The sequence below is a fragment of the Sphaerodactylus townsendi genome, linkage group LG03 (assembly GCF_021028975.2).
Source record: "Sphaerodactylus townsendi isolate TG3544 linkage group LG03, MPM_Stown_v2.3, whole genome shotgun sequence".
In the NCBI taxonomy this organism is placed as follows: domain Eukaryota; kingdom Metazoa; phylum Chordata; class Lepidosauria; order Squamata; family Sphaerodactylidae; genus Sphaerodactylus; species Sphaerodactylus townsendi.
Window position 1 is genome coordinate 72898336 of NC_059427.1, and position 27152 is coordinate 72925487.

General features: G+C 44.9%; 4 protein-coding genes and 1 long non-coding RNA gene across 6 annotated transcripts in view; 3 read left to right on the top strand and 2 right to left on the bottom strand.

Annotated features, from left to right (window-relative positions):
- Positions 1-2157, top strand: part of LOC125428201 (lateral signaling target protein 2 homolog) — a 32991-nt gene extending 30834 nt beyond the window's left edge. Inside the window, exon 13 of the mRNA XM_048487938.1 lies at positions 1077-2157. Within this exon, the coding sequence (XP_048343895.1) occupies positions 1077-1208 (132 nt within the window). The 3' untranslated portion in view covers positions 1209-2157. The remainder of the gene's footprint in view (positions 1-1076) is intronic.
- LOC125428206 lies at positions 21-8849 on the bottom strand. Its single transcript, XR_007243788.1, has 3 exons — positions 8428-8849; positions 7703-7758; positions 21-235 (listed from the first exon to the last, which is right to left on the bottom strand). It is a non-coding gene; the product is annotated as an uncharacterized LOC125428206 (long non-coding RNA).
- On the top strand, positions 8755-13960 carry MXD3 (MAX dimerization protein 3). Its single transcript, XM_048487942.1, has 6 exons — positions 8755-9120; positions 9332-9431; positions 10824-10853; positions 11715-11829; positions 12574-12748; positions 13012-13960. The coding sequence occupies exons 1-6, from the start codon at positions 9051-9053 to the stop codon at positions 13128-13130; spliced, it is 609 nt and encodes a 202-aa protein (XP_048343899.1). The 5' UTR covers positions 8755-9050; the 3' UTR covers positions 13131-13960.
- On the bottom strand, positions 13866-17713 carry PRELID1 (PRELI domain containing 1). The gene is made up of 5 exons (XM_048487939.1): positions 17424-17713; positions 15736-15961; positions 15515-15628; positions 14833-14911; positions 13866-14232 (listed from the first exon to the last, which is right to left on the bottom strand). The coding sequence occupies exons 1-5, from the start codon at positions 17513-17515 to the stop codon at positions 14087-14089; spliced, it is 657 nt and encodes a 218-aa protein (XP_048343896.1). The 5' UTR covers positions 17516-17713; the 3' UTR covers positions 13866-14086.
- A 70-nt stretch (positions 17714-17783) lies between these two features.
- RAB24 (RAB24, member RAS oncogene family) lies at positions 17784-26455 on the top strand. Of its 2 annotated transcripts, none has more exons than XM_048487940.1 (9): positions 17784-17921; positions 18515-18772; positions 19747-19815; positions 21225-21303; positions 22455-22522; positions 22980-23079; positions 23729-23779; positions 24805-24867; positions 25991-26455. In XM_048487940.1, the coding sequence occupies exons 2-9, from the start codon at positions 18656-18658 to the stop codon at positions 26056-26058; spliced, it is 615 nt and encodes a 204-aa protein (XP_048343897.1). In that variant the 5' UTR covers positions 17784-17921; positions 18515-18655; the 3' UTR covers positions 26059-26455. The 2 variants fall into 2 exon arrangements, with proteins under 2 accessions (XP_048343897.1, XP_048343898.1); XM_048487941.1 differs by having other exon boundaries at positions 25994-26455.
- The last annotated feature ends 697 nt before the right edge of the window (positions 26456-27152 follow it).

The window sequence follows — 27152 nt, forward strand, 5'->3', positions numbered from 1 at the left end:
AAAAAAACGAGGTTAAGCAGTCAGTAGATGTGAATGTTTTTATGTGTAGAATAAGCCAACATTGGGGGCCATGGTTGGATTAGATCATTCTTTTGGAAAGACTCCTCTCAGTTGCATGATTCCGTGAATGAATCCCTTAGTGGTCCTTTTTGCTGAAATACTGAAATGTGTCACAGCCAGATGGGACAATCTGGAAGGCAGTTGCAGGTGGTGCTGGCTGAATTGGCAAGCAGTTCTGAAGGGGGAATGGAACAAAAGAGGCATTCTGAGCAACGTTATGGGTGCAAAGCAGTGGTGTAGCTGTAATGGGGACATCTGCAGACATACGCCCCGGGTGCCCCCAGTGAGTCAACGTGGCGGGCAGAAAATTGTCCACCCCCTTCCCTGCCAGGCCCAGTAGAAGCTTTTCATCTGGCTGCAAAGAGCAGTCGACTGCTCTTTTTCAGCCAGCTGCTCTTTGCAGCTGGCTGAACTAAGGTAGATGGGCAGGGTGCCGTGGGGGGGGGGCACCCCCCACACCCCACCAGTCTCAGCAGAAGCTGTTCAGCCAGCTGCTCTTTGCAACTGGCTGAACTAAGGTAAGTGGGTAGGGGGCGGGGCCCAGGCACCATTTCCCCCCTCTACTCCTCTGGTGCAAATAAAGGACTTTCAGTTAATCTGGCTGGTTATGCCAGGCCATATTGGCATGAGATTGATATTGGCTATTGATCATTTGTGATATGAGCCTTGACACACAGATGCATGCTTTCTTAGGACTGCATGTTTGCCTCCCCCTCCTCCTAGCACAGGAAGAGCCAGCAGGGTGTAGGGACTAGAGTGTCAGACTAGAGTGTCAGTCTGGGAAACCTGGGCTTGAATTCCCACTCTACCACAGAGGCCTGTTGGGTGACCTCGGACCACTGTCAGTCTTACTCAACTTACAGCTTTGTTTTGATGATAATATATAGAAGGAGAGAATGTTGTAAGCCACTTTGGGTCATAACTAGGGGGGAAATTGGGGTATTAATTCAATAAGTAAATAAGTGGGGCTTGCAGAACTGGATGATCTTATTTGACCCTTGCTTGTTTTCCTTCAGATCTTCTGCTCTCGCTGTTCATCACACTTGGCGCCTCTGCCTCACTTCAGGCAGCTGAAGCCAGTCCGCATCTGCACTCATTGCTACACCACCCACTTGCCTTCTACCCACAAAGATGCCAACTGCTTGTGAGCATCAGCCTATGGACTGGAGTTTCATCCCATACCTTGTGTGCCTCCAGAAACACCAAAGACTAGAAGGCAGCCACACCTTATACTACCTGCAAAGAACTGTGGAAGCAACCACTTGTGTCTTATTAGAAGCTCTTGTGAGCACGCCAAAGGGCTTTTCATAGTGGGGGATGGAACAGAAGAGGAATTTCATAGCAAGTGATCTTTGTATTAACTTTTGAAGAACATTTGTGACCCATTTTACCTGAGCTAGAATTCACTGTAAATGGGCAAACTCCTCTGATCGGCATTAACGGCCGCTTTCCTCTCCGTCATTACTTTTTTGGATGGAGTAGACTGTAATCCATGTAAGGATTGCCTGGTGCTGGTAGCTTGGCTTCCAGGATTCCTGCATTTAGGAAGGGGTGGTGGGGCAGTGGAGTCAAAGCCTAGCTTTATCCTACAGGTTTGTTTTTGAGAAGCCTATAAAGGTGCATTGCCAGATGTGGACTGAAGTGCAATACGGGCTTCATGGTCCCTTTCGCTGGAACCGAAAGCAGGATCTTGACTCTATCACAAAGCATGTGGAAGACAGCCATGACATTTTCCCCACCAGCTTCTGACATGTATAAAGGGCTAAGGGAGGGTTGTTCAGAAAAAGGCTGCAAATAAACCTTGCCTGGACTTTTTATAAACTTCTCTTGCCACGCTAGTGTGTGGGAAATGCTTTGGAGCCCTCTGAGACTTATAGCTCCTTTCTTTGAAACCAGCATGAGCTGGTAACTCTCCTGAATACTTGAATAAATGCTGTCTGTTGCTCTTGCCAATTTGCCTTCTCTGGGTTCACAGCAGATGTGCTGGCAGTAGCTGGATTTGCCTGTGGGATTGCTGTGTTGGGTGTTGACAGACAGAATCTGCTGATGTACTTCCTTTTCCCCACAAGAAAATGCAAATACAAACTTTCAGAAGTTGTTGGTGTGTATTAGTTTTCTTTCTCCTTTCTCTGCCCCACTCCCGATTATGCCTGCTGAGGCTTGTTTCATTGCATGTCGTTTGGTACAGGGAGCTGTGGATTGAAACAAGCATGGAATCTGACTTGCTCATATCCCGTCTGTCATGCAGGCACAGGTGCTGACATGCAAGCCCTCCAAGTTCAGTAGGCAATGATAATGAGGCGTCCAGCTTCTGTCAGCCTCACACCGGTTCCATGCTCTTGTTCCTTAAACCCACTCCTGTGACTTTAGAACATAGTGATGGGAGCAAAGGAATTGTGAGTGCCCTGGTAACTGAGGGAGGAGGTGCAACCAAAGGTGTCTATCCTTGAGCAAATGGTACCTGCGCTGACTGCTGCAGCTCATTGTGAATGATGCTGCTACATTACTGAATCAGCTTGATTCCTATGATATATAGGCCAACATTTAAGCAGGCTGCTTCTTCGTTTCTCCGTCAGCCATATCCCATCAAATCCTTCCACTATTATAACTTCTCAGGGCCAGTCCCTACTTTATAATACCTCTGGAGGTTTCCTAACAAGCAGTTCTGTTGTAATAAGCAGTTTTAAATCAAATTCCTGTAGTTCTAATGGGAGTTTCATGTAGTTCTGAAGCGGTAGGTTTTTGTTTTTTTTAAGTAGAAAGCAAAACTCCTTTATTTGACAAACAACACACTGCAAAATGCACCATTTGTGTTTCGTTTTTGTGCTTTATCTTGGCCTTCAACTCCTTCGCTTGAGTTTCTGCTGTACAGGGTACAGTTCTGCTTGCTCAACTGTGAGAAGGGAAATGTACTTTACGTAAATATTCAGGGGCACTTTGCTGTCTAAAAACCCCAGGTAATTCAGCTATCAATTTAATTACATTGGGTTAGAGATGTCTGTGCACTGGAAGGAAGGAAAGTGGTGTGCCCAAAAACATCTTTTTCTGTATGTTCATAAAACAAAAAGGTATAGGTCTGCTGTGTGAAGGAGGAGCATGTGCTTAACACACAACACCCCCCTCCCCCCATGAAGTTTACCAGCCATGCTGCAACTATGCAATTCTCAATTCGTCTTAGGATGCTCTATGTAAATACTGGTCCCAAAGCCTTCATTTTTTTGGACAATTTTCAAACATCTTGTTAGTATGTGCTAGAGTTGAATGAGAGACCTAGTGATGAACACCAGAGGTGCTTGAAAACCCAGTAGAATTGAGGTGCTGGTGGTAATGGATACATACCTCATGCATAGTGTAAAAACATGGAAATGTTGATGCACAAATATTAAAACACTAGTACTTTACACACATACAGTTTGTATGATAACTATGTTCTTTTAGTACATCTTTAGGCAAAAGAATACCCACTGATTTGTGTTCATATTTTGTGACTAGACTTGCTGGGCATGGAAAAGCTCGTTCTTGACTGCCATTTCACACTTCCGCTATACCCAACACATCTCTCCTGATGCAAATTTGAGTTGCAGTTATTCTATAATAAGTACAACCAGATCTACTGAACATTAACCATTAAGTGGGTTTTTTTAAAAAGGAAACTCTTCTGGTTAATTCCAGCAGTTTGTGCAGAAAGAAGCTATTGCAGAGTAAATTAATGTTGTGAACAGATGAGTTCAGAATTGCTTTCAACAATGTATGTGTGATGAGGGAGTCGAGTTTGCCCCACAGCGATGTTTAGTGAGAACTCCAGCATTGAATATACTATAGTGCCCCATTTTCATGTCAGACATATTGGAGGTTGTGGTATACTCCGGATTATATTTCCATGTCTGTTTCTTTTCCAGTACTGATGCTTGGTTTAATCCTTCTGATGGCACAATAACCTATTAATGTTAATAAGCAAGAAAAATCGTGACAAGGTGTGTACGTAATGGATAGACTTCCCATGTTCTCTGTAAAGATGGCTGTGATTTCCTAAAAAGGGGGTAACTCCCTATCCTTGAGGCCTAATCTGTTATTTTACCTCAACAATAATAAATTTTGTGCGGGATAGGGACCTAATTGGAAACAATAACAGGATGTTTTTACACTTTGTATTTTCTTAATTTATATCCCAGTTTTGATTCCAGTGGGGATCCAATGTAGCTTAAAACATTCGTCCCTTCAACATTTTGTTTCTTACAACTCTATGAGTTATCATTGGCCCAAGGTCACCTAGCAAGCTTCCAAGGCAGAGTGGGGATTTTAATCTGGGTTTCCCTGATCCATGCTGGCATAGGAAATGTGTGGGGAAGGCACCCCATGTCCTTTTCACACACTCTTGCTCTCCTAAAGTATTGTCTGGAGCATTACATAGTTATAGTGTGTGGTGGACAGGCATGGGTCCCTTTGCTTTTGTGTCCATCTTAAATGTAGAATGTGATAACAATATACTGAGTGAATGAAGACCACTAGTGTGAACAGACAGCAATTACTTTTAATCTATTAAGCTTCAACTTGCAAACAAAACTGTTCCTAAGAGGGTAATAACTTCAGTTTTAAAATATACATTTTATTTTTAACATTATATTTATACCATGATTTTCCTGGCCAAAGCTGGACTCAGGGCAGCTTACACATATTAAAACATTAAGCAGTTCCAGTAATACAATATGAAACTTAATACTAAAACCCGACACTGAAACCGAATATCCACAGACACAATCATTTTAGCAAATATTGTAGGGAAACTGGGAGGTCGGGCCTTTTTAAAACCAGGTTATTTTTTTTTAAGACAAGGATGCTATGAGAAATATAATTTGCAAGTTTGCCATGCAGCACAAAAATTCACAAGCTTCCATTACAGCGTCGGAGCCAGGGATAGGCAAATCACCACATGTCCCACATCCACCTGGTTAAGCTTTTATGCTTGTTTTATGCCTGATATCTGTAACTAGCGCAGCTTTAATTCTAAATATAAATTAGGGTACTTACCTGCTATCTCAAGAGAACGCTGATCTGACCAATAGCTTCTGCCTGCCTTTGCTTCTGTTTGAGATTAGTTACTTTTTAGGGGGGGGGGGGAACTATGTGGCAACAGAAAAGGGACAGGATAAAGCAGAAAGAAAAACGAAGAAGCAGCGCCTCTGGAGTGCTGATTCCAACCGGCACAAGCCTGTGAAACCTGCCAAGGCTGCAGGTTGCAAAGGACACTCTATCTGGGGTCATGAGTTATCTAAAAATAAGCAATGTATTGTATATCATTTTATAAAAATAGCAAAAATATGAAGGAAATTTGCTGGGTTCTCTCTGAGGCTGTGTAAGGAGGGTTTAAAACTGAACTAGGTATTTTTATGATTATAGCCATGAAGGCAGGTTTTATTTAGGAAGTATCTACATCCGATCACTCTGCTCAATGAGGTGTGTGGGGTCTTCCTCAGCTACAAGGAGACATTTGGCTCCTTGTGCAGCTAGAAAAAGGCTTTGCATTTAGCTGAGCAGAGCAATGCTACCTTAGCCCATTAAAACACTGGTTTTGATGGAATACCAGTGAAAAATCTAGCCTTTCATTTGAGTAAATGCTGTAAGTAAATACAAAGTCTTTTTTGAGGACTATTTTAATTATGAAAAATATGGATTAGGGAATACCTTCCCCATCTTAATGTCATTGGCTATGGGTTGCTCACACAGGTGATAGTTCAGCCATGCAGGAAATGAAAGGAGACCTTTTTATTGATCAGAACCTCCCATATGCCTCAATGCATGAAGAAAGCGACAGAAAAATGGATGTTCATAGTAAAACAGATGATCAAGCAAACGTGTGATCATTTCTACATCTGCTAAAATGGTAATCTGTCTCCACTGTAATTTAAAAACCCTTTTGTCTTAAAACAAGATATGCCCCAAAACTGCAATTACCTATCCTGCCACCCGTTTTCAGTCTCATCAGATCCTAAAGGAGAAGTTGTTGAGTTTGCACCTGCCTTGTTGAACAATAACGTTTTGGAGGGCAAGCTATGCTAGTTGGTTGCAACAAAAATGCACAGATGTCTTAAAGACTAACGAAGATTTACTATACCATATGTTTTAGTGGCCCAGAATCTGCTTTGTCAGATGCATGAGGCAGGTCCTCAACAGGTAGACCCATGATGTTATGAAGATTAAACATTTAAAAACAGTAAGGTCAAAGGCCAGATTCAGCTGGTGGCCTGTAATTTCTTGTTCTTTTCTCCCTCTCTCTGCCCCCCAATCTATATGGTTGCCAGCTCCAGGTTGGAAAATTCCTGGAGTTTTGGGGGTGGAGCCAGAGGAAGGGTAGGGTTTGGGGTGGTATACTCACTGGGGTATGGTGTCATAGAGTCCACCTTCCAAAGTGGCATTTTTCTCTCTGATGAACTGATCTCCATTACCTGGAGACCAGTTGTAATTCCAGAAGATCTCCAGCCACCCCCTATCCATCTATCTTTAAAATTCTATGATGCACTGGCTAATCTCCAGTCATCTGGAGGAAAAGACAGAATGTTTTCATTAGATCAGAATTTTCCACATTTTCGTTCTTTTAAAATTATCAGGTTTATGCCATCTGGACCTGGTATAAATTAATTTCTCAATTAGTCCTTCCATTTAATTTCTTTTAGCCTTTATTTCACTTAACATTCTCCCCAAAAAATGGTCAGCATCTGTCCAACGTCCTTTGTGGTGCAAGAATTAATCCAACAATTAGGGAGTAGGAATTAGGTTAGTCTTCTTTCTTCTGCATTGTACAAAGAACTGTCTTTTTGTTTCAGGTTAGCTGGGCTTTGTTGTTTGGGAAGTGTTTGTAGCACCTCTTTTCTCCCCTGCTTCCCTCAGGTTTCACCCCACCACCCCTGAAAACAATCTAACTTGTCCTACTTCATGCCTTTTACACAGGTTAGGCAGCCTTAAATCCCAGAAACAGAGAGACTGCAGGTAGTTGCATTAGTTCAAAGACAAATTCAAAGGCCACATAATACCTTTTATAAGGAACAAGTGAAAACACAAACTGTGGGTACGCATTTTTGTTCACCAGAACTCATTAAGCTGGGTGAGAGAGTAAATCAGAGTGCAAACTGCTTTATCTAACAGAGAGATCTATGAAACCAGAGATACTAAGATGTTGGGTCATGCCCAGCACACAAAGAAAATTGGATTAAAAAAAAAAACTTGACAGTACTTTTCACAGCTACTGCTATTGTTACTTGGAGAAACAGATTGTGGAATACTGGTTTGTTTGTTTTTGCTGTGAAGTTGATTTATGGTGACCACATGGGGTTTTCAGGACAAGAGATGATCAGAGGTGGTTTGCAATTGCCTGCCTCCATGCCACACCCCTGGTATTATTTGGAAGTGTCCCATCCAAATAGTACTTGCCAGAGTTGAGGCTGAGTTGTGTGACTAGCACTAGGTCACCAGTAAGCTTCCACGGCAGAGTGGGGATTCGAACGTGGGTCTCCCAGATTCTAGTCCAACATTTTAATCACTACACCAGGCTGGCTCTCGGTGGAATACCAGACCCCATAAAAGAGAGAATTAAACTGATGACAAGATTATCTCTAGTATGAATCAGAATCATTGCCAAAAAACATACCAAAGGAATCAACACGTGAAGAGGGGAAGCAGTTTTCATTTGAAGGCTGGACATTTCTAGATAAATCATACGTACTAAATAAATTCCTTTGAATTAAAAAAGTTATAAACAAAATACATATTAACCTTACTAAACATTTAGTGGCCTTTTGAGATCATCCCCCCCAGTGAAAATCTCTTTTTAAACAGCAAATAGTTGCATCTAATACTATTATAATTGCAAATTGTCGGAGTATGGAATTCTAATCGATTTCTCTCATTTACTGTACCTTTCTCCCCACTGGGGGTCCAAAGCAGCTTACTGTGTTCTTCTGTCCTCTATTTTAACCTAACAACAATAAGCTGAGAATATGTGACTGGCACAAAGTCATCCATCCTGCACCAAATTTCCAGGGGGTATTTGAACCTGGGTCCCCCAGATCCTAGACCTAGTCCATCACTCTTTTTTAGGGACAATATAGCTTTAAACCTTCCGTTACTTCTGCCCACTTAATCTGTAGTAGGCAGTCTGATGTACTTTGCCTTATACTTTTATTTCATTTAAGGTCACCTCATTTTTGAGAATTATTTTTCTCATTACAGCACCGAAGCTGTATTTGCGTTCCTCAGTTACCCACTTTCCTTGTTAGGAATTGGCATGGTTATCCGTTTACCATAATATAGGCAGCAAATTATATTCTCAAGATCACGTTTATCGGAGCGACAACAAGAGGAGTGTTTTCTCACCACCCGCTTTCTAGGTATGGTCCTATGCGGAGTAGAGATTCTACCGCCTGAAGGCGAAGCAACGAATCCGAGTTCCTTAATGCAGTACAGAAGCTGGACCTCCAGCGAGAGCATAAATGCAGGGCTGCGTGGGGGTTTCAAATGACACGGTCCAAAAAAAACCAACCAACCCTCTCGAACCAATACAGTCCAATTAGACAGAGCTGGACCTGCCTCCAATTCAAATTTGAAAGCTCAGTTTTTCCCGCTTGAATTTGTTTTGAAAGTGAAATGACGTCAGGGAGCCTTGTCTTATCCTTTGGCCAATAGTAGCGCCGGTTCCCCTAGTCCCGCCCATGGAAGGTTGAGATTCAAAACAGTGCGGCGAACTACAGAGCAGTAGGAGCGACGTGTAAACTGGGGCCAAAGTTCGCGGGTGTCAAAAGACCGCCCCCGGATGAAGGCTTATGTGAAAACTACGAGGCGACCAGCTCTGCCGCGGCCGCTGCCGGGCCGGTTCGAAAGGGCGGGGCGTGAATCCCCGAGCGTTCGAATGGGCGGGCTCGTCCCCGGGTTGGCTGCTACGGGCGGTGGCTGGGTCGTGCTGTAGCGAACCCCGTGCTCGGTCCCGGTCCCTGGTTGTCATGGAGCTCATCGCTGGCAACATTCAGGTGCTGCTGAAGGCGGCTGAATTCTTGGACCGTAGGGAGAGAGGTACCTGGCTGGAGAGAGGCGGCAGGAGTGGGTCGGTATGGCTGAAAATGGGAAATGCGGTTTCTTGGCGTGGTGAGGCTTTTGCTTTGCCTCCACTGCGTGATGACTGACAGTTGAATCGTGTGTGTGTAAATTTGTGGGGGAACGAACAAAAGAATGGGGGTGCGATGGAAGAATAAATTGGTGTACAGCTTGTTATTTTGTCCTTTAGAAACAGAACATGGCTATGCCTCTCCTGCTCCTTATTGTGGAGAATGCCCAAAACAGTCCCAAAAGAGGGTGAAGCCTCGAAAGGCCTTGAAAAATGTCAGGTAAGAGCTCTTCTCTGAGCTTTGAGGTTGGCATTTTTCTCTTTTGTTGACCATCATAAAGGGAGGCTAGTTTCTGCAGGGAACTGGTGAGGGAAAGCTTCCGACTTTGTAGATACTTGAGTTTTGCCACCGTAATGAAGATAAGGGAGAGATACACTGAAGGCCAAATGTAGAACACGCTCTAGCCTGGATGGTCCAGGCTAGCCCAGTCTTCTCAGATTGTGGAATCTAAGTTTGGTTTGCCCTGGCTAGTACTTGGATAGGACACCACCAAGGAATTTCAAGGTTTCTATGCAGAGGATGGTAATGGAAACCACCTCCATTAGTTTTTTGTTATGGGTTGCCATAAATCTGCTGCAACAGAAATGTGGACATACACACCTAATGAGAACATAGCAGGTGATGCTTGTCTGGCAGGAAAATATGTAACCAAAACAAGGTGGAGTCTGACTTCTGTCCAGCTGGCAAGAATCACTGGCAAAGACTCAGAAAATGAAAGAAATGACAAAAATATATTTGTGTGTCATATAATGATGATGGGGTTACTCTGCCCCCCACTCCTGTAAATAAAGATCAAATCTGGATCACTGATATATGCAAGCTTCAGCATAGGCCCACCTTTCTGCTGCACTTTTGCATTTGTAAGGATTTGGACTTAATTTCTAGAATTGCTGTTTCGTTTTCCTTTGAAGAATAGCACATAGTCCACTACCTTGGCCTTGTATTTCAATGCCTAATGCTTTGAAGCTCTCAAGGAATTTATAAATCTTCTGTAAGATTGTGTATGGCGCGAGAACATCTAGGATAGGAGTTGTGACTGTTCCTGTTTGCTAGTTCATCTCTGAAACCAGTTATGGCATTTTTCTGTATGCAGAGACTGCTTTCTTATTCCTGATATAAGGAAGTCAGCTGTGAACATAAGAACAAGCCTGCTGGATCAGACCAGAGTCCATCTAGTCCAGCACTCTGCTACTTGCAGTGGTCCACCAAATGCCTTTGGGAGAACATGCAACCAAGAGCCTTTTCTCTGTGAAGCCTGGCCCTTTTGTTCTCACTGATACACATGTAGTTCTGCAGGACCTTGTGCTCCATCATGTCCTATCAGCATAGCCTTACTGACTGTCCCTGAGTTCTTGGATGTGGTGGCCATTGTGAGGTTTTGTGATGCTCGAGGTGGAGCAAGGAAGAATTGGTACTGTTCTGGTCAATTGGGTTCTCCTTGAACTGCTCCTGATGAGGCAAGTATCCACCTATCCCCACACAGTTCTGATAGGGAAAGCTGAGGTAACAGCAGGACTGGATGTGGACTTTGCCAGTCAGAAGTGCAGCTGTCCCTTTCTGGAAATTTAAACATAGTTCCCAACCTTCTTTTCCTTCTCTTTTTGCTTTTAGGTCTATGCACAATGAACTGGAGAAGCACAGGTAAACTTTTATATGAGAAAGAATGAGGACAAAGATAATTTATTTCTCATCCCCCTTTCTGCTTATGCAAGAAATGGAAATGAATAGCACTAAATTTAGCAGCTTTATGGTTATGCTGTGTTCGAAGAGTGGGAAGGAATTAATGTACTAGCAAAAGCATTTTGCAGCTGAGTGGGACAGTGCCATAGCAATGCAGTGACAAATCAAGGCCACAAGTGACAGCTTTGTGTTCTTGGTACCTCTTCAGATAAAGGTGTCACTCTAAACATTTGCCATTCTTGGTTGATCAGTCTTGTTTAACTGCCAATCTCTGTATATATCATTTCTTGCAACATCCTGGTGGTTTGATTCAAGTAACTGCCCACAGAAAGTCTCCAGCTGGACCAAAGTTAATTGCTGACCATCCAATTTAGTCCTTAATCTCCAGCTCTAGATTCTTACGGCAGGGCTTTCAAACACCTTTTTTGGAGTTGTCTAGTTGCAAGAATATCCATGGGGGATAAAGGCTCAGACAAGAAAGTATTTTGCAGAAAAGACAATGGAGAAGAAAGAAACACGTTCCCTACAGCTACATGTTCTGTGTTGGGTTTTTATACCTCTGTAGCTTTAGCCATCTGCCCATATCCTTTTACTTGTGGCTAGCAAGGCAAACACAGAAGAGGTGGACTATAAAATCTGGTTCAGTTTCTGCATTTTGCACAAATGAGTATTTGTTAGTAAAAAAGTGAAGCATGGGGGGTTGTAATTTTTTTACTAGATGAAACTTCTGGAAAATATGTTGCCATCTCAAAAGGGCCTAGAAATTAGTTACAGCCCCAACTGAAACATAGCCCTTTCTTTCTTACATTCTTTCCCCGGCAGGAGGGCCCAGTTGAGGCAGTGTTTGGAGCAGCTGAAACAGCAAGTCCCCCTGAACTCAGAGCATTCTCGGTCTACAACCCTCAGTCTCTTGCACCAAGCCAGATTGCACATTAAGGTAAATTACGTGCATCACTCCTTATACATACAAGGGCAGTGGCAATCATAGCCAGCCCTGCTTTATCAGTTCTTTGTGAATTGCTGTTCTCATAGTAGAGCCTGTGTTTCATACTTGAATCATAGCAGATGTTTGGATAGGATCCAGTAGATTCATTGAGCAAGGTTGGGAATGGCTTGAAAGTGAGGAGAGTTTGGATTTATATCTGAACCCCGCCTTTCTCTCCTGTAAGGAGACGCAAAGGGGCTTACAAACTCTTTCCCCTCCTTTCCCCACAAACAGACACCTTGTGAGGTAGGTGAGGCTGAGTCAATTCCAAAGAACTGTGACTAGACCAAGGTCACCCAGAAAGAATGCAGGAGGGGGAAACAAATCTTGTTTATCAGATAAGAGTCCGCCGCTCATGTTGAGGAGTGGGGAATCAAACCCAGATTAGCGTCCACCTGCTCTTAACCACTATGCCACGCTAGCTCTCAAACACCACAATAGTTTGGCCAAGGAACAGAGAGGCATATCTGATTGCAGCTAAGTGGCTCTTGCACTTTTGGAGAGGGTGCAACTTTTTGCTTGATTTATGTTCTTTCAGTGGTCAGTGATATTTCCAGGAAACTCACAGTCAAAACACTGATGGTCCTACCAGGCAGTTTAATTACCCTGGAGTATCACCTACCATAATCTAGTTACATTTTAAGGGAGCAGAATAATTGAGTGATATGGTTCCTACCCTCATTCATCCTTGTGCAGAAGTTGGAAGAGCAGGAGCGGAAGGCTCAGCAACTGAAGGAGAGGCTACAGTGTGAGCAGAAGATCTTGCATCAGAGGTTGCAGGTGCTGATTGGCCATTCTGGTACAGAAAGGCTGCGCGTTGACAGCCTGGACTCCTCTCAGCTCTCCTCTGAACGCTCTGACTCGGACCAAGGTGAGTGCCACCTGACAACCAGACTTTCCCTGCTGCAGTGCCAGTCTGCAGTTTCTGGGGCTGATATTTTCTATTGTTAGAACATTAGCTGCTCACTGCAAAAACTAAGAGGGCTGGCTAATTACTATAGGACATGGTTCCTTTAATATACAACTATCTAGCCCATTTTGTTCCTAGAAAAGTGGAAACTACCCTAAGCCCCTGTAATAAGCCACATAATAGATCTAATGGAGAACTATAATGGATGTTTTTCCCTGCTGCAGAAGATGCAGAAGTGGATGTTGAGGCCCTGGAATTTGGTATCATTGAAGATGCTGTGGTAGCCTCTTTCAACACTGGGCAAGAGCACAGCTACTCTAGTACCAGCAACTTCTGGTTATGATGAACAAAACTCCACTTCAGTGGGTAGCTCTGCAGCAAGACAGATGATTCCAACCTCTCAGTGCTTCAGACTGCTATGAATAGAACCTGTCTACAGAGAGGATTGTCAGCAAAAGAGGAAGAGGGCTGTTTCTGTCCTTGGACAAAAGACACTAATGCTGTATCTCAACATTGCCCTTGCCAGAGTCAGCCACTGTTGCTCCTAGAGGCTATGTTATGAAGGCAACAGCCCTTTCCTCCTACTAAAAGAGAGAGAGAGAATGAAATGAGGACATGGTTATAAAGCCCTATATGTAGTAATTTTGGCACAATATATGTAATCCAAATAACGGAGTCAGCTGCAGGTGGATGATGGGGTGAGAAGATGCCTGCAACTGGTGAAACCTGGCTCGAGATGGCCACTACAGATGAAGGTACTCTGATTCTCTACAGTACAGCTGCCTCCCCTTTGTACCCCCTGCTCACATGTACTCAGTAGCATTTTAGTAAATATTTCTTTAATAATATGCACCCGAGCCACTGGAAGAAAACCTAACAGTTCAAAAGCACCCAAGTAAGCTCTTGGAGCAGGCAGCCTGCTTTTCTAACAAGCAGGCACCACCCTGCTGAACTGGTCTGTGCTACAGATATACACGTTGGACGCCCCAAGGAGGTCAATGTAAACAGGAAGACTTATCCAGTTAATCACAGTTTTGAAGATCAGTTCCTACCAGCAGAATAGTTCTTGGCAGTGGACTGAATTGTAAGTCTATTCTTTTAATGATAATTACACCTTGAGAAAGAAGATGATTGTCAGATTTGTACAGTATCAATTAAAAAACATAAAATCTAGAAGACAGTCTGGCTACCTCCACTTCCCAAGGGTTGTAAACCTACAGTTTATAGGTGAGCTTCCCAGTATTACTATGGTGCCTGTGCCAATGGCACTCCGGTCCCTGTTCCAGGAAAGCCGCTTTTTCATACATATTGTTGCTGCGGCTTCTTTTTAGTAGCTGCTTTGCTCGCCAAGTCCTTTGCCTTCTCTGTAGCAGCCAAGGCAGTCTCCTTGGCTTTCTCTGTTGCTTCTTTTGCTGTTTCCACCAAGGTTTTAGATGGTGCTTCGCCTGTGGTTTAAACAACAAACAAAAAAGTCAAGCAAGCACTCACAAAACTCTAGCCACTGAACTCAAGCCTCAACAAAAAGTTTTTGCACAAATGTCATGCAAAATCACTATTTTAAAATATTGGTATATGGAACTTAATGGCAAGGATTTCATGCCAGATCGCGGTAAGACTGATTTTAAACAAGGAAAGTTATTTAGCCCTCATTTTCATGGGAGAAAAACATGGAGAGTTATTTAGCCCTCAATTCATGAAAAATATTAAGAGACTATGAAGCAATTCTGGGAGAAGTGTTCAGTTATGCAAATACGAGAGAAAGAAGCCAGACATATGCCATTTTTCCCTTCAGTTCCAATGCCTCATTTCCTCCACGACACACGAGTTTTACATGCCTCTTAGATATTTACCATGGCTCCTCTGTGCTCCCACTAGCCTTTTGCTGTGCAACAAGTACAGGTTAGGAAAGAAGCAGAGTGTGGCAAAGTTTACCCACAAACTTGTACCAAGGCCTGAAGTTGTATTCTGTTGCGTTACTGAAACTGCTGCTGATTGTGATTAGCTAAACAAAAACAACAAAGTTTATTTTGTGAATAGATACTTACCTTGCATTTTAGCCAGTATATACTCAAACCCTTTGGTGCTCTTGGTCACGTTGCTTTTGAACCTGGCCAAGCCAAACTCCTGAAACAAGAACCCAGCAAATATGAACAGAGACATAGAGAGGAATCCAGATCCAGGCAGTGGTCGAGAACAGTGCTGCTGCCATGCTGCTTCCAGAGGGCTTTCTAGCAGCACAAGGAGGCAGAAAAAAACAAAAAGCCCCCACACACACAGCCACTCAAAAGGCCTCCATAGGGGAAAATGGAGTTATACCACCCAAAAGGGTGGCATAAGTCCGCCTCCCTCCCAATGGTGCTCCTAGGGCCAAAGCTGGGTAAAAGCTGACTAACGTTGGCTCTGCCTCTGGGAATGCCATCATTTGTGTCAGCCTACAAGTTAGGCCAACGCAACTCTGGAAGGGCAGCCAGAAGCGGGTCAGGTGCTATGGAGCTCCATGGTGCTCACCCACCCCTCTTCTCTGCCCTTTCAGCTTGTGTAAGTGCCACTTATGCCAACTGGGAGGATACATGTGGGTTTAGATACCCCCTATCTGGATTGGACTGTAAAAAAGGTATGTTTAAGTGTTTCCCCATGGCTACTTATTTGCACAGCTTGAATCCTAGGGATGAGACCATTTCATACATGTGAAATATATAAAGCTATACAGATCTATGGTACACTCACCTGGACAGCACGTGAGACACCAAACAGGCTGGATGATACCCAAGCTTCCCGCTTGACTTCTGTCCAGCTACTGTTATCTGGGTTCTCTCTGTAAACACAGTGTTCTTCCACCACCTGCACAGGAGATAGAAGACCAAAATGACCATCACTCTCAACAACCAACATCAGCTCCAGAACTTTAGAACATAGCCCTAACTGCATGCAGAGAAACTACTACATACCATAATACGTGCATGGTTGATGTTCCAGGTGAATGTGGCCATAGTTCGGTTCTGTGGGTCCACAATGGAATCTTCAAGGATGTAGACAGAGTGGGCAACATTGGCCGGAAAGAAGCGCTCTGCCCAGCGAGGCATTCTGTTGGTCTTGGTTAGGAGCCGCCTGGAAAGCAGCTTCTGGTCTTCTGTCACTTCCCGATACAAGATATCTTCTGTCAGGACATGTTTACTGGGGTGGGGAGACAAAAGCATTGGAGTATGTTCTAAGCAGTCCTGCATGAGCTTTATTTAGTCAAAGCCCAAGTAACAGAGAAAGCCACAGTCAGTATGGAGGCAGATAAGGAAATCGCAATAAGGAAAATGTGTTTTCTAACTGGCCTGTGCTTTTGTACCCATGGAGTGAGATACTAGCCCCCCCCCCCCCCCCCAGCTTGGTAGAGTCTATTAATAGGGCTACCGCCAAATGCAGTAGTAAAAGTTTGAGACAAAATTATTCTTAGAAAGGAGGAGCTACTCACACAGAACAATTCTGTGCAGGGTGTCTATGTCACTTGTTATCTTCAACTGTCAGAGTCAATCCTGGCCTTTTATCATATTGTGTTCAGTCACTGGTTAACTGTGAACAGTTTCATTAAGGGTGATCCCTCTTCTCACTAACAGTCTGCCTTTGGGACATAAATTTTAACTGGTGATCCAGAGCTCCTAACACCGAATGCCTGGATACAGCCAGTAAGCTTCAGGGCTCCTACTGAAGACTGCACAGCTCAGACAAACCAATATTTATAATATGGTATAAGTCTGTGGGAAGTAACAAGCAAGATGAGGTCCCTCCTAGTGTTTGTTCCCTCGCAGCCTTCTCTCCAGGGCTTTAGGATTACCTAGCAGGGAGGCGCTGCACCACGTTCATGGAAAGCAATTTCCAATTATCATAAAAGCAGGATACAAAATCCTTTTCTTCATCAGACTATCCTCATATCAGAGTCAGCAAGGCACAATAAGGGCTCTGTCCTGCTTACCATCAAACCAACATTTGGGCCTATTTTCTGCACACACACCAGGATATAACTTCCTTACTTCCTCACACGCTGGCCCTTTTTGGCTTTGGAGCTGGCATGCATTAAAAAAACCTTTCCGTTTTTATTTCAAATTGCTTGGGTGGGGGTGGCTGCAATCACAGTGCTAACAAGCAAGTCATAAATGCAGTGCTCAGTCCAGTGGGTGAAAGGTCCTCCTCAACGCAAGGTTGGAGGGCGCCCTGCCTAATTGCTGCTCCAGCACGGCTCGGCTTTGCAGAAATAAGCCCAACAGATTAATGCGACGAGCCTGGGCACACAGTCAGCCCCGGTGAATCAAGTAGAGCTGATTTCGGAGTAAACAAACAGAGAGAGGTCGACGTACAATCGCGCTCCTGAAAAACTTCCAAAGGAAATTACAAATTGTGAAATCCAGGAGGCTTAGCAGCCCTCCCACCCGTGCCTTTTGCGATCTTAAAAAAATATTTCCTGGAAACAAGTAATACAATGGGGCTTATTTTTTACTAGACTTGCTTTGGGTTGCTTCCCCAAATCTCTTCCCGAAAGGATATCCAAGAAGCAGTGTAGACAATCTCCCCCCACCCCCGCCGCCCGGGAAAAAGAGGAACCATCGCCCGGGCGGTGGGACGGCCTGCTTGGCTCCCCCTCCCCGCTTACCTGTACGGGTTGGGGTAGCGCAGCCAGAAAGCGGCGAAGACTTGGTCCCAGGGCCCCTTGAGGACGCTCAGGGTCAGGAAGTATTTCCCCATCAGCTCTGCCGTCACCGAGCCTGCGGGATACGGAGAAGCAGGAGGGGGTGCGTCGCCGGGAGCGCCGGCCTAGGCGGCCCGAGCCCTTCGCCTGCAGGGACCCCTCTTCACCCGCCACACCGGCAGCCCTACAGATCGCGGCGGCAGGCGGCGCCCAGAAGCCGCCATGCGGGGACACGGGCGAGGCAACGACTTCCGACACTGAAGCCCTGCTCTTCCGCCGCCTCTGCCCGGCCCCTTCCAGGCCGCGAGCACCTCCCCGGCACGCGCTTCCGGTCCCGACACCAAGCGCCGCCCCCTTCCCCGGGGAAGCTGCCTGGCCGCGCTTGCCTGTCCAGAGACCGACCCAGCTGAGGTTTCCCCTTGCATCGCGCACCGCTCTGCGCTTCAGCGCCATGAGGCCCAGGTAAGTGCCGCCGAGTGGGCTGCTCTGTTCCGGGGAGATGCCGGTCACTTCCTGGGGATCCACCTGACCACTACGGGGGCTTCCTGGAGGCTGCCCAAGCCCGCTACCGATGCCAGATTCTGTCTCCCCCGGAGATCAGGATGCGCTTGAGCCAACATCACTTGAGTTAATGGAATCGAGGAAAAGCAAGGGTGTTTCTTTTGAGATTTCCCAGTGACAGATACCACAGGTAGCCTTGGCTGGGATTTGTTCCAGTGCGGTTGTTCTGTTGTCTGGTTTTATGGCATCTGAAAGACTGGCCAGTCTATTGTGGCAGAAGCCCTTTTGTATTAGAGCCCACCGGTGGTCACCAGACGCAGTTCGTGTTGCTCAGGAGTAAATGTGTTTTTCTCTTTTTCCATTCCTATGTATGTTTGTTACTCCTTTACTAAGTTTTCCCTCCCTTGGCAAATCCTACACAAAAATGTGCATGGGTATTCTGATAAACTGTGAGAATTCTTGATTGCCATGACTCTTCATGCGAAGAGTGGTGGTGTTTTTATGCTGCTCTCTATAGTACCAATACAGTTAATTTCTGTTTCTGTTTCCTGCAGATGAGCCTCTCCGCTTGAGCTGCACCTTTCCATCGTCTGCTCCAGATTACTCTCCAGAGCAGACTACTCTCCAGATAACTCTCCAAGAGGGAGGACTTGGAATCCCTCTAGAGGGAAACTCTTTGCTGCAAGGGCAGGAGAATGAGTGGGCAGCGTGTGGATGCCAAAGTTGTGATGCTGGGCAAAGAATACGTAGGCAAGACCAGCTTGGTGGAAAGATATGTTCATAACCGCTTCCTTGTGGGGCCCTACCAGAATGTGAGTCCATCCCTTTCATGGAAGAGTTGGAAACAGTTGGGTTGAGCTATCTTCTGTTCTGTTGCCACCCCTAAATGATTCTCGTCTTTTTTTAAAAAAACTTCTCATTTTCTCTCTTGGCATGTTGTTAAACTGTTATCAGGTGACAGATCTGTAAATCTATAGATACCCTGAATGGAAAGGAAACTAACACTGTTCATAGAATCCTAGCGTTGGAAGGGATAATACAGGCCATATATTCCAACTCCCTGTTTAATGCAGGATTAGCCTAGAGCAGGGATGTCCAACTCTGGTGCTTCAGATGTTCATGGACTACAATTCCCATCAGCCCCTGCTGGCAGGGGCTGATGGGAATTGTAATCCATGAACATCTAAAGAGCCAGAGTTTGACACCCCTGGTATAGACCATACCTGACAAGTGTTTGTCCAGCCATATCAATTTTTCTGTGTTTTTTGTTGCTTAAAGAATGTTGGGTTTTGTGGGGGGGGGGGGGTTACCACCTCCCTAGACAGCTGACTCCACAACTGAACTACTCTTACTGTAAAAAAAAAAAATCCTAATATCCAGCCAGTACCTTTCCACCTGTAATTTATATTCATTATTGTGAGTCCCATGCTTTGGAACAACTCCCTGCCCTCTTTGAAATGATGGCCTTTAAAATACTTAGAGTGCAAACATGTCCCCCCGCATAAGAAGAATTTGAGGAAGTAGAGAAAATGTGTATATCTGTTCCCAATTTGAGAAAGCTCTTACTAATCCATAAAAAACAATTACTAATTTTCTTCACAACACATACCAATGTTAGTCATTTGTGACATACTGTTGACCTGAAAACCCACTTTTGGTATTTGCAAGAAGTTCCCTGTTTTGCTTCCTAGAGGTGATGCTTCCTTGTCATACATGAGTGACCAGTTAGCCAGGAGAGGGACTGCTGTCATGTAAACTGCTTCTATATTTAGCCTCTTTCTTTTAGACAATAGGTGCTGCATTTGTGGCTAAAGTCATCCCAGTGGGAGGCCGGAAGGTGACGTTGGGAATTTGGGTGAGTGGAGAGATTGATTTATACTGTGGGTTTTTATTCCTGGCTTTCGGGTCCAAACAGATCCCCAAGGTACCTTACAGTATGAACATAAAATTTTTTAAAATGTTTAAAACCAGTAGGGAACCCATTAAAAAGAGATGGTGCCACCAGCATGCTATTTTGTCCTTTTGAAGCAACTTAACAAAACAGCCTTCGGAGTTCTTCAGAAGGCCTGAAAAAACAGCACCAGGCTCACCTCTCAAGGAGGGGAATTCCACAACTAGCAGATGGCAGCTGAAAAGACTATGCCACAAGTTCTCTCCAGCCCCACCTTTGATAAAGCAGGTTCCCACAGGAAGACATCTACCTGTTCAGGCCCGTTAATATACAAAGAGGTCCTTCTGGTACTTTCAGACCAAAGCCATTTAGGACTTTAAAGGTCCAAAGCAGCAAGTTGATACCAAGCCCAGAAGCAAATTGGCAGCCAGTGCAATGGTAGAGGTTCAGGTTTATATATTCACTTTGACAGGATCCAGTAAAAACCTCTCATACTTTGTATGAGATGATGTTTTTGAACCATCTTCAAGGAAAACCCAATGTAGAACACATTACAGTAATTTGTTCTGGATGTTACTGAGGTATTACTGTATGGCAGGATTATCTGTGAGTAGCAATAGCTATAGTTGATGAAACCACCTAAGCTAGGGGACAAAATTTCTAGCACCTTGTGCCTAGTAAGGCTGCCAAGAGCATTTGCGAACTGTATTCCTGTTCTTTCAGGGAAGTGGAACCCCACCTACCGGATATTGGACATATCATCCTGATTACCAACTTGTGGCACTTCTATTGTGTCTTGATTAAGTTTCAGTTTTTTCACCCAAATCCAGCCCATTATAGCTTCTAAACACTGGTTGGGATGGAACTTCGGTAAGGCAATAGATTGGGTCCTGTGAAGTCTGTTAATGAAAAGGATTTTCATCAATTTGTCTGTTTCCCCCTCTTGCTGCAGACATCTGACTCCCCCTTTATGCTGTTCTGTGGGTGGGGATCCCCTGTTCTCCAGAGAACATTTTGGGCTTTAGAAGGAGGGGGTAGGCAAGGAAGTTGTGTTTTGCAAATGAAAATCCTTTCATCCGTAGAAATTTTCATCAGGATCCAAGCTTATATGTAACAAGCTTTGCAGTATAAGAAAACTGTAGTTCCTTTGGTAGTACAGAAGAAAAGGGAAGGACTGTTTCTTGTTGTAAACCTTATTTTAGTGTCTGGTACCCTAGCAGTGATGGATGCTTTGGAACCTCCCTAGATGTGTTTCTTTCACTGTGCAACATGGGCAGTCTTTGTTTCCATTTTTAAAAAATGATGAACCTGTCTTATATGGCCTAGGGGAGTGATACATATAAAGCTCTGACTTCCACATTGTTGTTCTCCAGGATACGGCTGGCTCGGAAAGGTATGAGGCCATGAGCCGGATGTATTATCGTGGGGCAAAAGCTGCCATTGTGTGTTACGGTAAGCAATCATTTATGTGTGAATGTATAGCTGTGGACTGCCAGTGCCGGGAGAACATGCCCGAGACCCTTTTATCATTATATAGCATATGAATGTTTCCTGATCTGTCCTTGTTACCATCACCTCCTGTGCTGGGGAGGGGGAGGAGAGGGGAAGAGAAGTTGCCATCAAAAGGCATAGATGCTGTTGAGAATATGTATTGATCAGCCTTGGCGATTAGTACTCAGGAGGAGGGTCAACCCTTCATTGCTGTCCTCACCTGCACTGTTTCTCTTTTCCCCCTTCTCTGTGCCTGCTGCCAATACCAGTTGCTTTCGTCCCTGTCAAGGAAGTTGATTCGGGACCAGTGGAAGGGAGACAAACTCTGCCTCTACAGCTTCCTTAGTGACTTTGTGCTAAATGGCGCAATACTGTGGCAGCGCAGGCTCCACAAATAGTCCTATTCTGTCGGCCTGCCATTACGAGGGCAGCAGAGTTGATTGAAGTCCATTGTTGCCACAGGCAGCTGGGCAGGTGCTAAATTATGAGGCTAGTGAACATCATGGTTTTGTCTTTGTTAGTAGGAAAAAAGTTTTCTAATGTATATTTGGCTGAATGTGACTGTGATTGCATAGCAGTTGTGTCTTATTGAACCCTTTCTCTATCTCTTTAGAGTTTTATCTTAGCTCAGGAAAACATATATGTTGAGGCTGAGGGGGGAATGGATGGCCACAGTCTGCCCAGTAAACATCATGGCTGAATGGGGATTCTGGTTGAACACTCTGACCACTGTACTGTGCTGGCTTCTTTGCTCAGCTGCACTACCACACTGTGGAATGATAAAGTCAAAACAAACCGCTTTAATGCCTGGGTCAAGGAAAATGGGTAGTTACCATTAGTCCTGCCTATAACTCTTTTGGATTAGGGATGTTAAGTTTGTTAAATAATGAATAGAATTACACATAATCAAGCCAAAAAGCTCAGAGATCGTAGCAGTGGTTCTATTATGAAGAACTACTGAGGGAGAAAGCAGTGCTTTCCTAACTAATCACCTATTCATTCTAGTCTCCAAATGCACCCTGCCTGTATAGGGGGAAATGGAATATAGTGTGTGTGTGTGTGGGGGGGGGTCTTGGGTAGGATCTAGTCTTGACACCTCTGCACTTCTACAGATCTTACTGATAGCAGCAGTTTCCAGAGAGCAAAATTCTGGGTGAACGAACTGCAGAACTTTGAGGAGGTGAGTAGATTTCCATTTCTAGGCAGGAAAAGATAACTTTGACTTTCAAAATGGGATAGGAGCAGAGAAAGTTTGTCTTGCAGAGGGTCACAGCCCAGCACATAGAGACACTTAAGATGGATACTGATGTGATGCTGGCAGAGGGTGGTGGTAATCTCAGAGTAGAATTGCATGTAAACACTTAGGGTAACTTACGTGGGGCTTCCATTGAGGTTTTGCTGCTTGGCTTTTACAAAGTGACAGCATCGTGTGCCCTCGGATTATTTTCCTGAGCTGCATCAGTTGTGACTTGGGATTGCATTTTGGGCATTGCGGAAAGGTGTTTCTAAGAACTAATGGTTTATGTGTGGGAGTATGCTTGTTCTGGCTGTGTGGGTTTTTGAGACCAGGTGAGGACATACCTGCTTGTTCTACTGAACTTGTATGGCCATACCTGCCTCCTTCCCTTCCTCTGCAGAACTGCAGGATCTATTTGTGCGGCACTAAGAGTGATTTATTGGACGATGACAGGAGAAAACGGGGAGTTGACTTCCATGATGCGCAGGACTATGCTGACGGTGTGTGTTTTCCTTCACTTGTTGCTGAGAGAAAGCCAGTGGGTACACCAAGGAGTTTTGTGTTGCTGGGGCCCCTAGAAGTTCTCCTTGGGCTGTCACAAAAACATGAGTGTGTTCTTCTGCTGGCCATAATTCCTCTGCGAACTGGATGTCTGGAATCTGGAAGGGGGCAGCGGTTTGGAGAGCTGGAGAAGATAGCTCTGCAAGTAGTTTTGCTGGAATGAGTGCTTGTCTGTGGGAAAATTCAGTCCTAAGTCCAAAGGGAAAAGATCCTTGTGGTGTCTATAACAGGAAATTCAGGCCATAGAATACCCTTTCTTCTGCAATTTTGGGCGGTGGTCACTTCCACTTGTTCCTTCCTCTTTCACCAGCAAAACTCTGTTGACAGTAATGGCAGGAAGGGTGATTTTGTCCCCTTACACCTCCCAACTGCAGTCCTCTGACATGTGTGACTGTTAGTCCAGGTGGTTTCTGCAAAATTAGGAATAAACTTTTGTGAAGTTGGGAAGGGCTGCTAGAAGAGGGGAAAGCAGGGAAGTTCTGCGACTGCCACCACCTTCCACTGACAGATCACAGTGTCTGCAAAGGATTAAGGAGCAATCTTGAAGAAAATGTACTGTGCAATAAAATATTTATATTGTAATTTCAGATATCAAAGCTGAGCTGTTTGAAACCTCTAGCAAGACAGGACAAAACGTAGGTGTGTATCCTTTGCAACATGTAGAATATTGTTTTATGACCAGAGCACAACTACGGTACTTGAAAAACCTCCTCCCAGAGGGAATAATGTGGACTAGGTTACTGATGTGCCTTTACCTTAGATCTTCTACTAATTGCTTCCCCTGGTTTGACAATCCCTGGTTGCTGGCGATATGACAGCTTGCCTGTTTGCCTCCTAAAAAGGATGACAGGAAGAGAAGACAGCTGCCCAAAGCTCAATCCTAAGCATGTTTGTCCATAAAGAAGTCCCTTGCTCACTCGCTAGTTAGCATACCTAGGATAGAAGCCTTACCACATTTTGGCATTGTCAGGTCGAGGATTCCTCACAGTGACCACTCTGGTTTTCATCAATCAGAAACATTTATTGAACTGGATACCTGAAGCCTGGCTTTGCAAAAGTCACTTCTGAAGCAATCCCCAATTCCCCCAGTATAATTCCACTGAAGCTAACCCCCATCCTACCCCTTTCCTACGCAGGGCAGAAAGCGGGGAAAGTGTATGAAAGCCAATATTCCTCCCCAAGGTCATAGTGAGATAGTGAGCCACCTGGCAGGGAGGGTCGAAGTTGTTAGCTGTTATCTACATTCCAAGCAGGTTAGGAGAAAGAGCAGTTAGCAACCAGCAAAGAAGCCCCCAGTCCAAAAAGCAAAGAGCAACCAGCAGAGGCCCCAATCCAAGAGGCACCCCCAAGCACTCTGACAGGCATATAACTGCAGCATACAAACACGGTAGTCAGATTGTCAATAATTTCCATGGGATTATTTGATTTGGCTATGTCAGGGGTAGGGAACCTGCGGCTCTCCAGATGTTCAGGAACTACAATTCCCATCAGCCCCTACCAATTGGCCATGCTGACAGAGGCTGATGGGAATTGTAGTTCCTGAACATCTGGAGAGCCGCAGGTTCCCTACCCCTGGGCTATGTTGTCAGCTTGCCAAGGGAGATGCAGGGTTTTCCTACTGAAACAGCTGGGAGTAAAGCATGATTTCATATTCTGATTTTTAGACGAGCTCTTCAAGAAGGTAGCTGAAGACTATGTGCAGTTTACTGCATTTCAAGAAATGACAGGTGAGCTACTCTTTGTGCATCCAAGTGTCCTCGTGAAGATATTTATCCTCCTCCTTGTCCGTAGTGGTGCTAGAAAATGTTGTCAAGTCACAACTGACTTATGGAGACCCCAGTGGGTTTTCAAGGCAAGAGATGTTCAGAGGTGGTTGCCATTGCCTTCCTCTGCATAGGGACCCCGGACTTCCTTGATGATCTCCCACCCAAGTACTAACCCTGCTTAGCTTCCAAGATCTGACAAGATTGGGCTATGCAGGTCAAGGATGTATGTACTTTCTCTGGCCGTTTCTGCAGGACATTCCTTGGCTGACCCTGGAGGCGGTGGCTGCAGATCTCCAGGCAGCCCACATCCTGAGCGAGGCATAGCTACTGTAGCATGGCTGCAGCCCTAGCCCGGCCGGCATGAAGTGGCGTTTCCCCAGGCGCTTGAAAGCTGTGCGCAGAAACTGGCATGAAGCATGCAGGCGAGGAAACGGCAGCCAGCTTCATGCATACCCTCCACCAGCACTCACCTTCTCTAGCAGGCCTCCAATGGCCGGGGAGCCTGGGGACCACCTGGCCCTCTTGCCTGCTTCAGGCGGCGCAGGTCAGAAAAGCAGTCAATCAACCTCAGCTGACCACCTGAAGGAAACCAAGGGTCGTGAATGAAGCTGGGGCGCTTAGTAGCGCCCATGGCCTTGGCTGCTCTAACTTCAAGGACCGTCCATGCGGACGGTCCCAGCGTCTTCAGGTCGGCGCGCAATGCGCCGACCTCGCCGTTTCCGCCGCCGTGCGGAAACGGCCTCTGGTACAAAGCTGTTCCTGAATTGGGGCACACCTAGCATACGAACCTTGTGAATGAGAAGGATGTGTTGTGGCAGGGAATCCCCCCCCCCAAATTTGCACATTTTATTATATGCAGCTTACAAACTCCATGAAGTTTTTTTCTGAATGTTGTCGTGATAAATGTGTGATTGGGGCTGGCAGAAGAGGAAATGTGTCAGTCCCTGTGCTTCCTCTGTGTATAGGATTGATCTGGATGGGCATGATTATTTTCTAGAAGTCATTAAAGATCCTTTTTGTATGGAGCCTTAATCTTGCAGATGCTACCTGTTCCACTTGCTTTTCATACATTCTCTGCTTTCAGAGGAGAAAGGGGTGGATCTGAGCCAGAAGAACTCTCCCACCTACTTCTACAGCTGCTGCCATCATTGAGTTATCCTTAGTTTGCCAAAAGCAGTGTTCCCCTGCTGGGTTTCCGTTGCAGTTCATGCTCTTGAGACTGTTTCGCTACATGGAACGTTTTGCCCATTGGACATCCAGAGCATCACTGGCTGGCACCTCTTCTGGGAAGAGAGAGTGCAGCAGACCCAGATTTTTTGTTGCATCTACTGCAAGACTTGTTGTTGAGAGACTGGGACCATGTGCCCTCCTCTCTTCCAGAGGCTAGCTAAATCATTGACGTGTGCTGGGAATTGTTTTTTACAACAAGCTTCCTTGCAAAAGACAGCCTGTGCTGACCGTGGTGGATTCTGCCTTTTGGAAGGTGTTGCCTGATTGCTTATTATGTAAATTTGGCTTCTAATAAGTTATAAAAATGTAAATAAAAATGCACTGTGGTCCTGTGTTGTTAAGGAAAGTAGCTGGAGTTAGGACTGTTTATAGACTAACGGAGAAGCACATGGTGAAGATGGGGTTGACCCTTTATCTGCAAACACAGTTGGAGAGGGAACACTTTTAATCAGTAGGAAAGATATGCCTTGCTGGGGTTTATACACATGATGGTCAACTTCCGGCACAGGACAAGCCACTTGAGGGTAGGGGGATTGTTTCGGGGGAGAAACAAAAGTTTGGGTCTGACAGAGCCTGTGAGAAACCTGCTGAGACCTTTTATTGGATTAACTATTGTGGGTAATGACAAGCTCGATTGGTTCAGAATTGTGCGAGTATCTTTTTTCGGAACTAGCTGTTTGCATATGCAGTTATGTCATTTTTATTACTAATAAGGTGAGAATGCAGTGCTCTCTCTCATATACTGAACTGAGAGTTCTCCATAATGCCAAAATATTGAATACTTTTCCAGTTAGAAATAAAACATCTCTTGAACAATGAGCATGCTCTGGCTTACAATAAAATCAAAAGCTGGTCTCCAGAATTGTTTCACCAGCCATTCTGTACATGCTCTACCTAAAAGTCCAAGTCAAAACAATCACAAAAAAAGGTATGGGATTATTTGGAAAGAAACATTGATCTCCACTTAGTGAATTCCTGTGTTTCCACTGGGAATTTTGTTGCTATTGAACTTGGAA

Coding starts and splice junctions, on each gene's coding strand:
- MXD3 (XM_048487942.1), top strand. CDS start 9,051: ATGGAGCTCATCGCTGGCAACATTCAGGTGCTGCTGAAGGCGGCTGAA. Junction 9,432..10,823: donor AAGGCCTTGAAAAATGTCAG/GTAAGAGCTCTT, acceptor TTTTGCTTTTAG/GTCTATGCACAATGAACTGG. Junction 11,830..12,573: donor AAGCCAGATTGCACATTAAG/GTAAATTACGTG, acceptor ATCCTTGTGCAG/AAGTTGGAAGAGCAGGAGCG.
- PRELID1 (XM_048487939.1), bottom strand. CDS start 17,515: ATGGGGAAATACTTCCTGACCCTGAGCGTCCTCAAGGGGCCCTGGGAC. Junction 15,962..17,423: donor CGCTACCCCAACCCGTACAG/GTAAGCGGGGAG, acceptor TCCCCACCCCAG/TAAACATGTCCTGACAGAAG. Junction 15,629..15,735: donor TCAACCATGCACGTATTATG/GTATGTAGTAGT, acceptor TCTCCTGTGCAG/GTGGTGGAAGAACACTGTGT.
- RAB24 (XM_048487940.1), top strand. CDS start 18,656: ATGAGTGGGCAGCGTGTGGATGCCAAAGTTGTGATGCTGGGCAAAGAA. Junction 19,816..21,224: donor AGGTGACGTTGGGAATTTGG/GTGAGTGGAGAG, acceptor GTTGTTCTCCAG/GATACGGCTGGCTCGGAAAG. Junction 23,080..23,728: donor TGCGCAGGACTATGCTGACG/GTGTGTGTTTTC, acceptor TTGTAATTTCAG/ATATCAAAGCTGAGCTGTTT.